The sequence below is a fragment of the Cyprinus carpio genome, chromosome B25 (assembly GCF_018340385.1).
Source record: "Cyprinus carpio isolate SPL01 chromosome B25, ASM1834038v1, whole genome shotgun sequence".
NCBI classification, from domain to species: domain Eukaryota; kingdom Metazoa; phylum Chordata; class Actinopteri; order Cypriniformes; family Cyprinidae; genus Cyprinus; species Cyprinus carpio.
In genome coordinates this window covers 9,076,449-9,094,773 of record NC_056621.1, presented here as the reverse complement: position 1 = coordinate 9,094,773, position 18,325 = coordinate 9,076,449, and the positions used below count along the sequence as shown (strand labels likewise).

At 36.3% G+C, this 18,325-nt stretch overlaps 1 protein-coding gene across 2 annotated transcripts in view; it reads left to right on the top strand.

Annotated features, from left to right (window-relative positions):
• The window catches only part of LOC109110590 (NT-3 growth factor receptor-like), a 241,719-nt gene that overhangs the window by 133,057 nt on the left and 90,337 nt on the right, over positions 1-18,325 (top strand). For both annotated transcript variants that reach the window (XM_042753532.1, XM_042753531.1), the window contains exons 8-11: positions 147-443; positions 1,575-1,589; positions 3,366-3,427; positions 5,351-5,453. In XM_042753532.1, the coding sequence (XP_042609466.1) occupies positions 147-443; positions 1,575-1,589; positions 3,366-3,427; positions 5,351-5,453 (477 nt within the window). The remainder of the gene's footprint in view (positions 1-146; positions 444-1,574; positions 1,590-3,365; positions 3,428-5,350; positions 5,454-18,325) is intronic.

Below are 18,325 nucleotides of genomic sequence, written 5' to 3'. Positions count from 1 at the left end.
ACCTGTGCCACAGAGGCCAAAGACCCACTCATGCATAAATGTGGTTTATGATAATCCATGCTCATTGGTCTATGGATTTATGTTGGATGGTGGCACAAAGTACTTAATCCTCTCTGTATATAATGTATTTTGTTTCTCTCCTGCAGTCCCTCCTGTTATCATTAAGTTTGAGGAACCGCAAAAGTGGCACGACACGTGTATGATCTTCACGGTGCGTGCAAACCCCCTGCCCACCCTGCGCTGGTACTATAAGGGTGAGGAGATCAAGCAGACTGAATACGTCCGTCCAGACATGGATGTCTACCAGGACAATCTAGAGGGATGCCTCAAGTTCAAAAACCCCACACACCACAACAATGGCAATTACACATTGGAGGCCAGCAACTTCCTCGGCATGGCCGTCAAAACTGTGTATGCCCACTTCCTACAGCCACCTTTTGATGGTGCGTGACTCGATTACATCACCTGTTATTCTAAAACCTATAGTTACATAGTGCTTCCCAGTGAGTGAACTGTCAAATACAACTGGAAACGTTTTTCCTATAAGTGTTATCATACCTGCAAAAAGTACTATTCCACCTGTGGGAAATAAAAGTCAAGTTCTCTTGTTCTGGGCAAGTGTTTCTATGATTAGAGCTGTTAGGTCACAGATGCCGTGTTGAAAAACAGAACAGACTGGATGTCTGTTAAAGGCCCTGCCTGAATAACTTATTAACACCCGAGGTGAGAATCCACCAGGTTTATAGATAAATATAGATACAGATGCTCACTTGGAAAGTTCACATTTCTTGGGATGATGCTACAGCGCACATAAGTGTGTGAGTGTGTGCACTGTCATACCGAAAGACTTAGGTTCAGTCTGTGCTTTAAATAGGTACATATAAGTAAAGTTAGATTGAAAAGTCTGATACTACACACACACACACACACACACACACACACACACACACACACACACACACACACACACACACACACACACACAAACTGAGGTTTTACTGTTAAAGTATGCACTTTTTTTTTCATGAAATGGATTAATATATATATATATATATATATATCATATGATTATTATTGTTACATGATTATTACATATTAATAATGATTATTACATTTTAAAATGTTAAATATGTTATAAAAGAAATAGCCATTTTAAATTTTAATAATATTTCTAAATATTGACAGTATTTATGATCACATAAATGCAGTCTTGGTGAGCATAAGAGATTTTATTCAAAAACATCAAATATATTTATTTATTTATCTTATAATGATAATTTTTCATTAATTATGGACCTTACGGTACTGTTATTGTGTGCAAATGAACATGTATACATGCAGATAATATAATGCCCTCATGTCTGATTTCACATCAATATAATGTTTAATTGCATGTTAAATATTGCAATGATTTCTCATATTAAATTCATATTTGAACATTACCATAATTGCACAAGAATGTACTGAAGGGTAAATGCTGATCATAGTATAATAACATTTTAGAGCTGATCTTGACATATTCATATCTAATAATTATATACCACTTTGTTTTTTCCCCCCTCTTTTCTCTATAGACTACACAGATTATGGTGAGTTTCTCACTTTAATTGTGTGCTGCATGTATTTTTGTAACTTATTCACTAGTTTTGTTTATCATAAAACAAAGAATGATTTAGAAAGAAGTAATTTGGTCTGTGTACTAAAAAAAAAAAAATACTACTCTCCAAAAAGTTACCTTGGCCTTATTCTCAAATGCCCGGCCGCCATAGTTGGGCATGCTGTTAATAGACCTGTTTTGTATTTTTTGGCATAATGTGACCGATATCTGTCAGAATGGGAGAAAAATCAGATCCCTTTTCACAAGAAACTGTCCGAGGGACAGTTACTGACCTTCACAAGAATGTTACACTGATATAACCCTAGTTTACTATATGTAATCAAGTTGAGGCACAGAAACTGTGTGAATGACAGATTGTTACTGTCAGAGCTCTGAATGAAGTTAGATGGCTGTAGTGTGGAGTATCAGGCCGTACACACAGGCCCTCCGTTGAAGTAAAAAAAAGAAAAGAAAAATAAGAACAGCCTAAGGCTTTTGTTCAATACTGCATGAATAATAGCAGCAGCCTAATCTAGGATTGGACTCCCTTTCGAAATGGCAGTAACCTTGCAAAAAACGGGTCTAATCAAACAGTATTTGCCCCAAGACATATTTAGCGAATAATCCCTGAAGGTTCTCTTAAAACCAGGGTTGTCTAGTCCTGTTCCTGGAGGGCCTCCTTCCAGCAGAATTTAGCTTTGGCTCTAATTAAACACACATGAACCACAAAATCAAGGTCTTCGGATACTAGACACTTCCAGGCAGGTGTGTTGGAGATCAATTCTGCATGAAATGGCCTTCCAAGAGCAAGTCTTAAAACAGTTACTCAGAGTGAACATACAATACATCCATCACCTTTTAAAGGCTGGTTTGACGAAACCAATTGCATTATGGCCTGTTTTAATAACAAGTTTGTGGATTTGTAGTCAATGAAAATTAATAGAAAATTACATGGAGGGAAAATCAAAGCTATGCCAACCTTTGGTTACCTACAGGGATTGAAATTAACTTCACTCACCAGCCAATTTGGCTACTAAATTTTATGTTACCGGCCATTCATAGCTTCTACTAGCCAATAAATAAATAAATAATAAATATATAAATAACAAATTGAAAAAAATCATTTTGTGTCAGTACTAGGGGTGTGCGATTTTTACAAAAAATAATTTCTCAGTATTTTCTGGAATTTTATCAATAAAGATAATTAGACAATATTTTGCTTAGTGTGTTATTGTGCTGATATCTTAAAGGGGTCCTAGTATACTCTTTTACAAAGTCTTGATTTTGTTTTGGGGGTGTACTAGAACAGGCTTTCATACTACTGTAGGTTGTATGAATAAAACATTATTTTTCATATATTTTACATTATTACAACACCTCTCTCCCCAGTCTGGCATGAACAGCTCGAATAGTTCAGTATTTTAATATAACAAATATAAGGTATTTTTATATAACATTAGGCATATAATTTTACCTTTTTTTGTATTAAATGAATTGTATTACATTTCTATCAAATTATAATTTTATGAACCATTCAAAACTCTTGTGTTAGTACTTTGTTTTTTTTTTACCTCCTAAAAGAAATTAATACTTCAGCAAGGATGCATTTGAACTGATCAAAGCGCAAGGTGAAAACATAAGTAATTTACTCATTTTGGGGTCACAGTAATGTACAGTATGTCCATGTGATATTATTATCTTCAAAAGGTTTAAAAATATATTATTCTTCCTTTTTCTGAGCAACACTACACTCTTGTTTGTTTTCTAGTGAGTCCGACTCCGACAGCTACTCCAACCATGACACATCGGCCTGAAGAGGACACATTTGGAGTGAGTTTATTTTTTAAAAAAATTTTTCCTGAGATCGAAAGCACCCATATGAAGTATAATGAGGTTTCTTTAACATCTTGTTCCCAGGAACACATGACAGTGGTGTCGAAAACAAACTATTCTTAACCATTTTCTATTTGTGCATTTTTTTCCCCTCACTCTCTACCTCCTATCTGCCGGTTCCCTTGTGGCTTCTGTGTTTTACAGCTGCTTAAAAAAGTACTTTTGTTCATCTTTGTGCTATAATTGACTGGAAAGAGATTATATTCTCATCTGAAGGTTTTAATAGGGAATCTAGCGCTGACGCAAAGAGTTAGCATGGCCCTCGATTGTTTGGAGGTCCTAATTACAGGGAAAGCTTTTTTGCTTCAGATAGCTTTATTCCAGGACTCTGACTGCTTTGATTTATTGTTTATTGTCTTTATCTGGTGTTTATCTGGAGCATTTAGACAGTATATTAAGTTGTACACTTTGTATTTCCCATAAGCAAGTGTATCTTGGCTATTGAGGTATCTCCGTATTACAACACCTAACCTGAATTATTATTACAATCTTTTTTTTTTTTCTTTTAATATGCTTTGGACTTATCTTTTCATGCAATTTATCAAAGCTAGCGTTGCCATATGCAACTTATGACTCCAATTACATAAACCTCTTATGATTACAGCATCAACATCAATACAAATCATATAAACAAGTCAAGACACGCTTCATAGGTTTCCTATAAAATTGCATTTTTTCCTCCTGTGTGAGACACAAGAGATTAGATAGAAATATTTATTTGATGCATTTTAAGTTGCTAGTTATGTCATTCCTGTTCTGTAGTTCCCTCCTTAAAAGATAAAAAAAATAATTTTAGATTATAAGTTATTATATTAACAAATAAGATGTGTTTTGAGATTCAAGCTAAAGTTATAGCATGCTAGCATGTGTTTTTACAGTGTGTAGAATGTAAACAGAATGCAAATGTTCTCTATGCATACATGTAGAATACCAAGATGATTTACTATGTTTGCCAAAATGTGCAACCGAGCATACGGTTTCCCATGATGCAATGTGCTTGACTTGACCTTTCATTCCAGTGTGATTAATGAGAATGGAAGAGAGTTCTTACTAGACTCAGTGCATTTCAATAATTGCGAAGATTATTTCATATTTGTACACACTAGAGAACTTCTCACCAAACGTTTCTACATTAAATACCTTGCCACATGAATTTGTTCTTGACCTCATTCTAATCTAAATAAATGAGGTTAGCCATTTACATAAAACATTTCTAAACCTTTTCCATAAACACACAACCTTTTTCTTTACAGCCTTATGTCACAAATTTGTGAATGAGAACCATTATTTGATCTAGTTAAGGCTTTTTTTTGCACAGGCTTTGATTAAAAAGTCAAAATAGCTATACTGTGGGAATTAAACATGCAACGTGATGAGACAACACAACAACAATGTAGCATGCTAATGTTTGTTTTAGCCTTTTATATTGAGTAGTGTTTCATATACATTTTTCTTTTAATTAGTAGGCAGTAAACAGTTTATACTGTGGAGTTCCTTACTATTCGTAAGGAAACCAGAAACATGGTTACTATAGTTAAAATTGTGTGGCAGCCACAAATGAACGAATCATGGTTTTGCTACACTAACCATATTTTAACCTTGGTAGCATATTTGTAGTAAAACAGTTGTTATACAAAAGGTAATCGATACGCCAAAAATGTAACTACACTTTTAGTACAATAAAACCATGGTTAAGTATGCTAGTATTCAGTTCCAAACATACAGTAATACTATATCACTGCTAACCTGCTCAAGCTAAGCTAAGTGCTAACCTGACTGTTTAGGCTTTCGTAAACCTGGCTCTCATCTTATAATTTGGTTCTTCAAAAAAATGAAATGTTGTGTTTTCTGCTTCTCTAGGTGTCGATTGCAGTTGGCTTGGCTGGCTTCGCCTGCGTTCTCCTTGTCGTTATGTTTGTGCTAATCAACAAATATGGCAGACGTTCAAAGTTTGGCATGAAAGGTAAGCCAGTGTAAACTATTCAGCGGGAAACTTGGCAAATTGCGTTATTAGTGAATAAGTGTGACATCAACTGACTAATTTTTTTATACCGACAACTGTGATTTGTAGGAAGAAGGGGGATGCTTAAACGCTATTCTAATTGTTCTATTTTAACAATTTGCTCTGAATCAAACTCTTGAGCTTCTTGGTCTTATTTGACATTTTAAAGTGTTCAGCAAGATCAAATCAGGTTGAATTTAGCAAATTTTTGGGGGGAGTTCAGATGTGTATGTAAATCTGTAATCGTTCATTAAACTGAGTCCTAAAGGGTGTTGTGTTTACCGATTTCAAGAAATAATGAGTCTGATGGAGTTTCAGGCACGCTTTTGGTCTCTAAATAGGATTCATATGTTACTGTGCTGGATGGAAGTCCAAAGCCTATGCATTGCTGGCAAGCAGTTAGTGGATGCCATAGTTAGCCATCGCCTTGCGTACATGCTGGGATGGTGGGATGCTAGTCTCAGTCATGCTTTCCTGATTCTCCGATGGGTTTGGCAGAGTTGTTGTTTTCCTCTCTCCTCTCAGAATCCTCCAAAGCGTGATCGGTTTGGCTACCCGTGATGCAGTTTGGCTGCTTTTTTAGCCATAGCAGTGGAAACAACCCTGTTTTGCGTCCCAGCTCTGACATGAAACCCAGAAATTTTGAATTTTCCCCCTTGACATCTCAGTCGTTATGAATATGAGTCATCCGGATGTCATATAATGGCTTAGTAATGAACATTACGTTGACATGTAGGCTCGTGTGGAACCGTGCAATGCCAATTACACTACAACCAACACAAATGCTCATGTATCAAAGGGATAATTAATGTGATGCTTTCAGTCCCCGGAGCCTCTTGCCATGTTGTATTTTTCATTAAACATCAACTGAAATGTAATCAGTGGCTCTGTCTGGTGGTAAGGGTGTCAAAGTACCCATAAGCCCCTTGTACAGCACAGAGCTCAGAATGAATGTGTGCCGTGTTGGCTGAATGTGTCTTGCCTTGGCACAATGCCATATTCATTGACTTCCTCCGTTTTACTTTGGTTCCCACGGGACCCCCCCCCCCCCCCATCCCTTTATATTCTTCCATGTTTTACAACTGCTACCCTTGTCTCTTCTCTCCACCAATCCCTTTATACCCTACCACCCTCTTCCGTCTGTTACCCCCCACTCTTGTTGACAGAAAGCGAGAACTCTCAATTCCTTTTTAACAAAGCTAATTAATTGGAGATTAAGCTGATAACGTAAACGGATGTGGAATTAAGCAATAGAATGGAGGAGGAAGGAGAGCTCTGGATGGTGCTGGAAGAAGTCCGGCTGCCGGTTCTGGCTTGATCTGACTCGTTCCGGCTGTTTGATTCTCCAGCAAATTACAGGAAGATGATTGTTGTGCTTTGGTTTGCTTGTACCCTGTTATTCAAACTCCAGAAAGAAAGAACATCCATATACTTAAAGTAACACTATAGTATAGGGACCAATTCTCACTATTAACTATGCCTATTATTAACATATTGGCTGTTTTTTAGTGCTTATAAAGCACATTTTCTGAATGATCATATTCCACATCCCTAATCCTACCCAAGACCTAACTACCCTACTAACTATAAATAAGCAGCAAATTAAGAGTAGTTAATGGTTTATTAATAGCAAGATTTGGACCTTATAATAAAGTGTGAACACTTTATTTTTAACAACAATATAAAGCATACATTCATGAGTCATATGTTATTATTATTATTTTTTATTATTTTATTTTATATTTCTTTAAACTCTTTAGTCACTTAATTGTTGTTTGGCAGTGAATGCTATTGTGCTTATACACATGCTGTGTTTATTTTATTATTATTATTATCATAATTTGTGTGTGTTAATTTGTGTGTTTTTTTTTATATATAAGAAAAAAAAAAACACAACATAAAATCAAATTTAATTTAGAAAATTATATTTATTGTATATGATTATAATTTAGCTTTTTTCTTTTTCATACAAGTTATTAATTTCAGCAATTACAAAGTACAAATTTTAAAGATATAAATAATTTTCATATTAAAATATATCACTGCCATTTAAAATAACTTTAACATCTTTCATGATAAATATTCTTATAATAAATTACAATGATGTTTTTTTACATTTATTTTTAAAATCTTCGTATTTTTAGATAGCAGATAAACTTGTACTTGTCATGGTACCGGAAGAGAGGGAAAAAGAGGGGGGAAAACAAGCAGGCAGGTAGGCGGGCCAGGAACAAGGCACAGCAAAGCAGAGCAGAACAGCAGGTACATACCACACACACAACAAGTACTTCTGACATATAACAACGGATCAACACAGGACTGCAGAGACCTGGAGAATAAATAGGGAGATAAACGAGTAAGGTAATGAGGGAGACACAGGTGGAGCCAATAATGAGGTGACAAGATGGGAGGGGACAGACAATAAGATAGGAGTCAGCAAATTGGACCAAACAAACACAACACAAGCCATGTGCTCTCACAAAACCACAGGAGTGCCCTCTGGCCGTCTTGGGCACTCCAGCTGCAGACTGTGACAGTACTATAATGTGAATAACAGTTAAATAATAAAAAGTTATTTGTTTCTTTACCACAATCCCCGCATTCTTCTAAATGCTGCTATAGTGTCAGACTTCATTTCTTGGCCATGTGCCTACTTTGGCCCTCAAGTCTGACCTGAAAGCCACAAGCGCCTGGGGATAAAACGTGACCTGCTGTCACCCTATTCAGCGATTTTATTAGTCCTTTATTCAAAATCAAACAGTAGCCTTTTCTGTCCAACTGTCTGAGCCGAGAGCGGTAGAAAAAAGCTGTTTGTACTCTGGTATTGAGACTTTACATTATTCTTTTGGTTCTCATCCAATGCGATGAATGAGAGTTCTTCATATGAACTGAGGCGTAAATAATCTTAATCTACTCCTGTGGTGAAAAGAAAAAGATTCGGTCCAGGGAACGCACAAAGTCCTTCAAAAAACATTAGTATTTTTCTGAAGTACTTGTAAATGAAGCTGTTCAGGGAGATAGCGCTTTTTGTCTTCCTTTTGGATGTTATTGTAGGTAAATCACTTTCTGTCATATCCTCAAATGCTTTCTGGTGGAGATTTAAGCAAAGATATCTGGGGAGATCTGGGTCCAGTCTTTGTTCTTCTGAAAGTGCTACCTGGCATCGCTGGCTCTCTATAGCAGGACCGCAGGGTGTTTAAAGCACCCCGTCTCCTGATTCCTATTCCAGCCCGCCTTTTATTTCTGATTACGTCTTTAAACTTTCTCTGAGGGCTCACAGTGAGATCCCATTATTACCATCTTAAATCTGACAGCAGGGCTCTCACACAAATGGAAAAAGCTTTTTTTTTCTCTCTCTCTCTCTTAGAAGTCCTTACATCTGAGAAAGAATATGTGTAAAGTATATGTGTGTGTATATGAGAGATCTGTAACTCCAGTGCCTGCATTCATCCTTCTGGTTCAATAAAATAGACAGCCGTAGTTCTGCACTTCCAGACTCCATTTCTGTGGATATGGAGCTCAAATGCTTTGCTTCAGGTTACTTGCGGCAGTCTATTTAATTTGACTCAAAGCATATTGCTCATTACAGACTTAGTGATCCTAAAACATCAATAGCACATCACACTTCCTCTGATTTACGTTTATTTGCTTTAGTTTCTTTTTTAACTCTTTGGTAGCGTATTTTTTTTTTCCTCTCAAAGACTTCCTGTGGTGTCTCAGTCAAATAAAAGTGTGTTTGAAACAAATGTCGCTCCGCTTTGTATAAAGAATGATTAACTTAACCCCACCAGAGATCTCTTTTACAAGTCTAAGGCACAAATTCATGAGCCATTGATTATTATCTTGTTTAATGAATGATGATCTATGAGATACTTAATTGTTGTGTAGAAATAATGGCAGTGAGAACTATTATGCTGTGACAGACATTGCTTTCGAAGAAAACAATTATACCAATTGTATACCAAATAATATGAAATTAATTTTAATATTAATAATATTAATATTGTATGACAAATAATATTAAACATTAACTTGTTTTATTATTATTATTATTATTATTATTATTATTATTATTATTATTAATTTCAGCATGAATTATTTTTAATTAACTATTTATAGATTTATTTAATTATTTTGCAATGGTATCTTTGGCACAGTGATAATAATAAGAATAATAATAATAATAATAATAATAATAATAATAATAATAATAATAAATAAAACATTTTAAAACAAGAACATCCAAAGAAATAATAATAATAATAATAATAATAATAATAATAATTGTTATTATGTTGTTATTATTATTATATTGCAGTGGTATCCTTGGCACAGTAGTAGTAGTAGTAGTAGTAGTAGTAGTAGTAGTAGTAGTAGTAATAATAATAATAATAATTAAATAATATAACAATCAATATTATAATTATTAATACAAAAATTGACCATTAATTTTTCAATGTGTTCCTGTTTTTAAAGGTTTTATTTATTTATTTATTTATTTTTACTTATCACAGATTTAATAAGTGACATCACATCGCTAATAATATTTCTATTAGTATTAGAATTATTATTGCTGTTGTTGGTGAGTTTATTGCAACGCATTTATATAGAATTAATGTAATAATAATAATGTAATAATTGGAATCATTATTTTTTATTATTTTATTTATTTTAATAAATCTGCTTAAACATTTATAAATTTTAAAGTAATATAAACAACACATATATCCAACTCTGGTGTGATATATATATATATATATATATATATATATATATATATATATATATATATATATATTATATATATTAATATGGTATATAGCAATTATTTATTTATTTATTTAATTTAGTTTTTAATAAAATAAAATTTACCCTTTTTGATGAGGATTATAACTAGGGTTGGGCGATGTCTACCAAACTGACATCGGATGATGGCTACAGTGAAACATCGTGATGGACGATGACGTCGGGGGGCGGGGTTAGAGGGTGTCCCTGAAGCATGAATCCATATGCAGAAAGGCACGGAAAACAAATAACGGTTAGTTGCTTGCTAGCGGTAGACTGTTACATTTCAATACATGAAAGTTCACTTACCACATACACAGAGTAAGGAGAGATGACTGTTGGCGAGTGGCGAATGATTTGCAGATACTGAGCACCACTGACAAATATCTAATCTTGTAAAATGTGTGGTAGGTACTGCCGCTCCGTAGTATAGAGTCGGTGTGATCGCGAATCTCGAAAGTGAAAGTAAAATAAGAGCACGCATTCGAAAGTGGTTTCAGTGCCCTGCACATTAGTAGTGGCTCCCTGATGCCCGCAATTTGTATACAGCATACCCAACGATATCATTTTTTTTATCCTCCCATCTCGTAGGCTATTTTATTCCCTTTAGAGGTTCCGTAGTACACTTAATTTCCTTTCCTAACACGGAATTGGGATGCGGCGGATTGCAGAAGAGTGGGTGGTGGGGAGGAATCACGATGCTGGCTCAACATCATGATGTCGTCTATTGGCCCAACCCTAATTATAACCCTATTTGGCCAAGACTCTGTGTCGTATTGATGAGAAACTGCTCAAATTAATTTCTCCATGCTGTTGTTTGGTCCCTTTCAAAATATGTTAGCATTTATGCTAGCAGCACTGACATACAAAACATGCCAAGCTACTTCATCTCAAGCTTTAGTTCTTTCAGAGATTGACCCATGGGCAGAAATGACAAATGGTTCTGTAGACCTTCTAGTTTCCTTTCCCTCATCTATACTGCTCCAGTGCATCTAATGAGAGATTGTGTGCTAGCAGCAGCCTGATTAAACTTCAGCAAGTGTGACACCAGCTGGATTGTTCACTGTGGTTTTACTTCTAACATGCGGTATGCTTGATTTATTTCTGTGTTCAGGTTATAATTACCGATCTTTTTGAAAAGCATAATGAAGAGGACATGAGGAAGACGACCAGTGTGCGAACTCATTTGTTCTCATTGACAAGAGTGGTAATCGGTGATCGATTGTAGATGGCTGAACTGCAGTGGCTACAGCAACCCAGTCTCCCCCAATACACACACACACACACACACACACACACACACACACACACACACATTTCAGCTCTCCTCGGTTCTGGTCTTGCTGCTTCACAGAAGTGATTTGATTCTGACCTCACCAGGTGTAGTGCTGAGTTTGCTTTACTGTGAAATCTGCCATATAAAGCTTTTCTTTATGTTCTGCCTTTGTAGCTGGGAATGACCCATTTTATTGTCGCACCGTCAAACAAATGTCTTTCTTTAGGTCCTCCATTTGTTCTTGCTGCTTGCATTGTCTTCCAACTACCTTCCTTTCTTTTTTCCCTTACCCTTTGCAGCATTTTCTGTTTCTTCAATGTGCATTCTTTCTTTCTTTCTTTCTTTCTTTCTTTCTTTCTTTCTTTCTTTCTTTCTTTTTCTGTTTGTACTTTATTTTCCCCTTCCATTCCCCTTCCAAATTATTTCTTCCTTTCTTCCTTCCTTTGTATTTCCCACCCCTTCCATTTTTTCCCCTTCCTTCCTTCCTTCCTTCCTTCCTTCCTTCCTTCCTTCCTTCCTTCCTTCCTTCCTTCCCTTCCTTCCTTCCTTCCTTCCTTCCTTACTTCCTTCCTCTACTGGCAGGCCCCCCCCCCCCCTTCCTTCCTTCTACCTTCCTTCCTTCTTTCCTTCTTTTGTACTATATTTTTCCCTTCCAGTTTTCCCTTGCTTTCTTCCTTCCTTCTTTTGCACCAGATTTTCCCCTTCCAGTTTCCTTTCCTTTCCTTTCCTTTCCTTTCCTTTCCTTTCCTTTCCTTTCCTTTCCTTTCCTTTCCTTTCCTTTCCTTTCCTTAAAGCCCCTTCCCTTCCTTCCTTCCTTCCTTCTCCTTCCTTCTTCCCCTTCCTTCCTTCGTACTATATTTCCCTTCCCTTCTACTTCCAGTTTTTCCTTTGTTCCTTCCTTCCTTCCTTCCTTCCTTCTTTCCTACTTTTGTACTATATTTTACCCTTCCCTTTCCTTTCCAGTTTTTTCCTTCATTCCTTCCATACTAGTTTTGTATTTTATTTTCCCTTCCCCTTCCATTTTTTCCTTCCTTCTTTTGTCCTTTATTTTACCCTTCCAATTTATTTCTTTCTTCCTTAATGCTTAATTTTTCCCTTCTATTCTCCTTCCAAATTATTTATATTCCTTCCTTCCTTCCTTCCTACCTACATCTTTTTCTTTCCTTCGCTCTTCCAGTTTTTCTGTCTTCCCACTCCCTTACTTTTCAGTCTTTACAGTCTTCCTACTGTATGTTTTGTTTGCCATATTCATTAGTTTTTTCTTTCCCAATTCCCTTTTCCTTTCCTTTTTCTTCATTTTTCCTTCCCATTTTCTTTTCCAACATACTATAAACTTCCAACAAACTTCCTGCTTCGTACTATCACTTTTTTGTTCTTTGGAGTTTTTTTTCTTTCTTTACTTTTCTTCTTTCCAATTTTCCATCCTTCCTTCATCCCTACTTTCTTTTTCCCTTTATTCTGCCTTCCTTCATTCTTTCTTCCTACTTTCATCTTATTCCTTCTTTCATCAAACTTATTTTCTGTCTTTTGTTTTTCTGTGTCTTTATTCCTCCTTTCTTTCTTCCCTCCTTCTTCCTTCCTAATATCTTTACCAAAGCTTCCATACTTCTTCCCTTTTGTCTTCTTTTCACTATAAACCAACTTGCATTTTGTGCAAACATGTGAAATCCACATGATTTATGGTTACACAGTGGAGACTACAAAGACTACAGGTCTCATCCATTTGTTTATGATTCTTGGTGGGCTTGGAACCACATTCATATTTTACGTCCGTCCATTTTTATCTGATTTAACGATCCCAACTGGCTGTGCTATTTCAGAGTTCAGTACATTCCCTTAAGGGAATGCAGAGATTCATCTGGTGATATAACATCGGAAGAAGAAGAGAGGAAAAAGAGGCTTTTAAAACAAAAAGTACAGGACAAGGGGACAAATGATTCTATTAAGCATCTGCTGCTTGTCGTCCTTCAACAATAGATTCCTGCCAAAAGGTGAATAGAATAAATTCTCTTCCCATGAGAAATAATTACCATCCTAATCAGGCTTGAACAGGGATACCATGGTCCTTGAACCAGGTACTGGTAGCTTTGGCACTGTGTGCAGGTGCCAAGTCCTGTTGGAAAATGAAATCTGCATCTCCATAAAGTTGGTCAGCAGCAGGAAGCATGAAGTGCTCTAAAACTTCCTGGTATACGGCTGCGTTGACCTTGTACCTCAGAAAACACAGTGGACCAACACCAGCAGATGACATGGGACCCCAAACCACCATTGACTGTGTTAACTTTACACTGGACCTCAAGCAACGTGGATTGTGTGCCTCTTCTCTCTTCCTCCAGACTCTGGGACCCTGATTTCCAAAGGAAATGCAAAATTTACTTTCATCAGAGAACATAACTTTGGAACACTCAGCAGCAGTCCAGTCCTTTTTGAAGCGTGACGCTTCTGACGCTGTCTGTTGTTCAAGAGTGGCTTGACACAAGGAATGCGAAAGGCTGAAACCCATGTCTTGCATACGTCTGTGTGTAGTGGTTCTTGAAGCACTGACTCCAGCTGCAGTCCACTCTTTGTGAATCTCCCCCACATTTTTGAATGGGTTTTGTTTCACAGTCCTATCCAGGGTGTGGTTATCCCTATTGCTTGTAAACTTTTTTCTACCACATCTTTTCCTTCCCTTCGCCTCTCTATTAATGTGCTTGGACACAGAGCTCTGTGAATAGCCAGTCTCTTTTGCAATGACTTTTTGTGTCTTGCCCCCCTTGTGCAAGGTGTCAAGGTGTCAATGTCAAGTCAGCAGTCTTCCCCATGATTGTGTAGCCTACAGAACTAGACTTAGAGACCATTTAAAAGCCTTGCAGGTGTTTTGAGTTAATTAGCTGATTAGAGTGTGGCACCAGGTGTCTTCAATATTGAACCTTTTCACAATATTCAAATTTTCTTTCTGAGATACTGAATTTGTGATTTTTCTTTAGTTGTCAGTTATAATCATCAAAATTAAAAGAAATAAACATTTGAAATATATCAGTCTGTGTGTAATGAATGAATGTAATATACAAGTTTCACTTTTTGAATGGAATTAGTGAAACAAATCAACTTTTTGATGATATTCTAATTATATGACCAGCACCTGTATGTGTATGTGTGTGTGTGTGTGTGTGTGTGTGTGTATATATATATATACAAATACACAAAATATACAGTGTAACGTAAGATTTTATACATTTTTTATATATATATTATAATAACCATTTCACAAAATATACAGTGTAACGTAAGATTTTATACATTTTTTTATGTACACAGCATAAAATGATTGCACTACATAGTAGTATTTATAATATGAAGTAGTGTTAGATGTGCTCTCATCAACTTTGCATTATGTCACAAGTTTATTTTGCTCCATTGCGGCATTACTGTGGTGCTTCTTTATAGCAGAATGTGCTATGTAGCCTGTGGTGTCTACACCTTGGTGCCAATAGTTCCTCCATTTTATATCAGTGGTTTCTTGTTTTGACTTTACATGTTGGCTTTGATGAGTGTACCATGGGACTAATTGTGCCAGACTACTTAAAATCACAATCAATAACACACTTTCAATCTACCGCCATCTCCACCTGCCTCTCTGGCCGTTTGCACACAGAGTTGGTTCTCACTCTCTCCACAGTTGATTGGCGTTGCCAGTGATGGCCTGAGCTGCACTGTCATTCACCACCCACCATTTTTCTGCGTCTACCCCAACCTCACATCACACCACCCCCGGCGTGTGAGAGCAGGCACCTGCGCTCCGAGAAGCGGGCTCTACGTGTCAGCCGGTGAACTGGAGCTGCCAGCGAAGGGGCGGGGCCTGACAGACAGCATATTAAACTGTGACACTCACACCACGACTCTTACCCGTCCCCTCTGTGACTAACCAACCACTTTCAGACCCCAGAACCTCCACCTTGTCTGCTTCAGTATATCCCGGCCCCCATCACCCTGACACTTTCCCTTCAGCTTCCTGATGCTGTGTGCACTCTCTACTCCTTTCGTCTCATCCACCATCCCAAACGTCTGTCACAAGGGTTTTTCCTTTCTTTCATGCACCATTACCTGTGTATCTCAATTATTATTATATTTTTCATTATGAAAAAAAAAACATACGTTTATATATATATATATATATATATATAAACATGAAGTATATCTTTTATATATATATCATATTCAATTGTTATAAATTATAACATGAAGTATATCTTTTATTCTTTTATATGAGATTATTATATCTTTTAATTATGAAAAACCATACATTAACATATATCTATCTATCCATCCGTCCGTAAAATTTAGTGTGTGTTCTATGTAATTATATAAGATTGTGTTGTGTTTATGCCAGGACTTTAAATTATAAATTAAAAAATGAAGAGCACTGATCAATAATCAGGATTAATATCATATATAAGGCATTTATATTGTTTTGGCAGACACTTTAATGCAGTTAAATGGCCATCGATTGCATATTTAACAGCCTATTGAAGACTGACATGCATTTATGTTTTATTTTAAAAGCAATGAATATGTCATACTTGCAAATACATATATAAACTATGTAGAAAAATCTGGACAAATCTGAAATAAAATGTTTTATTCAATAAAATGCATGATTTATCTATCCAGTTACATACCGGTCAGCTCAGCAATATGGCTAGAATGCTGCCAAGAAGCTATGCATTAAACTAGACATGTCCTGCTGTGTACATCAGAGCGGAAAGCTCCTTGAAGCCTGATGTACGTTGGAACGAAACAAGAAAATGCTCCATTCAGATCAGCTCCTTCTCAGATCTATCTATCTCCATGTGCAGGGCTTAAGAGGAGAACATGGCACCGTTTTCCATCGCCCGCAGGCCTCGTTCCCATCTGCCATCGTTTCTTTGCTCTGAAACAAAGCAGGAGCCCCTCAGACCCTTTTATTTATTTACTGTATGGCAGTTAAAGATAGATGAGAAGAACCCTGGAGAATCTGGCTCCCCTCCACTGTCACTGTCCTAGAAATAGAACAGAGCGATGAAGGGGCAGAGCCTTCGTAATCGCTGCAGTATCAAAAACAGGGCCCCAATGAAAAGAAGGCTGACCGAGGAGGCTTCTGGGAGTCCTCGGGCAAGCTACTCCATCTGAGCTTCTGCCAGGGTCGGCCTGGGAATGTGTTGGCACTGCTTTCGCAAGGCTCGACTGCTTGTTATTTCTTAGTGCATCCATACAACAACAAAAAAATGATCTCTTTCAGATTTGGAGCATTGATTGATGCCTACTAGGGAGTGTTTTTATTTTTTGTTCCCATGAGGAATTCAGAGACGTGGGAGTGGCATCAGTGGATAGAAAACTTGCGAGTCGGCTAACTTAGCACATTTTCCAAGACTTTTTACTATTCTCACTTTTAGTTTACAAATGTAATTTGTTACTACTAAATTTTTTTTTTTTTTTTTTTTCTGAAGTGTACATTTGTAGTGTTGGAAAGTTTGATTAATTTTATTGAATCAGTTCATTGTAAATGGTTCATTGGAATGTTGTTCGTGAATCAGGTATCTATCTATCTATCTATCTATCTATCTATCTATCTATCTATCTATCTATCTATCTATCTATATTGATCTTCTCACTCATAAGTAAAACAGGAAAATCAGTTTCATTGAAGTAAATCAGTTCATTCAGACAGTTTAGGTAAATGAACAGATTCACAAATTGTTCACTGGTTTTTGTCCAGGCACAAATTATTAAATTGCGTTTTGATATATTTGTTGTTGTTCTTTATTAAAAAAAAAAGAAGTTCTACGTATTGTAAATAGCTTAAATGCAGTTTGCTACCTTTTTCAAAGCAGTAGCTTAGTTTGACTAAATTATGACTAGCTTTTAGCTTAGCATGCTAAACTTTTAAAATAGCTTCCCCAGCACTGTTAATTATTTAGTTGAACTTTCTAAAGCACTTCATTGGATTTTTTTTTTCTTTTTTTTCAGACTAATTTAGTTCAGCTCAAAGAATTATGTTTTAAAAAAGTAAGGCCAAAGGCGGGCTACAGATTGTGTCGCTAGGCTTCGAATGGTCATGCGTTAAAAACTTTCACCCACATACTGTATATGGGCATAAAACAGGCTGTTCTACTCACTCCCTTAAGGAAAGCAGTCTTCAGCAAATGTTCATTAGCATTTTAATTGGATACTTAAAGATATACATAATTATGAGTTCCCTCGCAGAAAAGTGAATGTTTAAGTACTGTCTTGTAGTGCTAAACAGCTGTTTACCCACTTGTACTCAGGCGATCAGCATTCCCTGGCACTATATGTAAAGGTGGAGCTGAGTCAGGAACAGGTAGTTGGCACAGATGAATGGCCTTGGAAATTCAGCACTTTTTTTGCTATGCTAAAATGTAGCGGATAATGAGGCACTTGAGTTTACTTATGGGGTAAGCAATGCGGCTGCTGCATTTGATGTGCTGTTTGTCATAATTCATGGTTGTTGTTTTTTTTTCACTTGTATCAAGCATTTTTTTCTCTTAGCATGCGGATAAGAAAACAGTTTTTCCTTGCTGTTTTTCTTGCAGTTTAACTATAAAGTGTGTAGTATTTATTCTTACTAGGGCTGGTAAGCGATTAAATATTTTTATCTAATTAATTACATGATGTGACGATTAATTAAATGTGGCGATAATAAAATCAATTAATCACACATCAAATTTGGCTGAGAAATTACTCCCAAAAGATCATTATTGTGTAAAGCATCAAACAGACATTACAAAAAGTA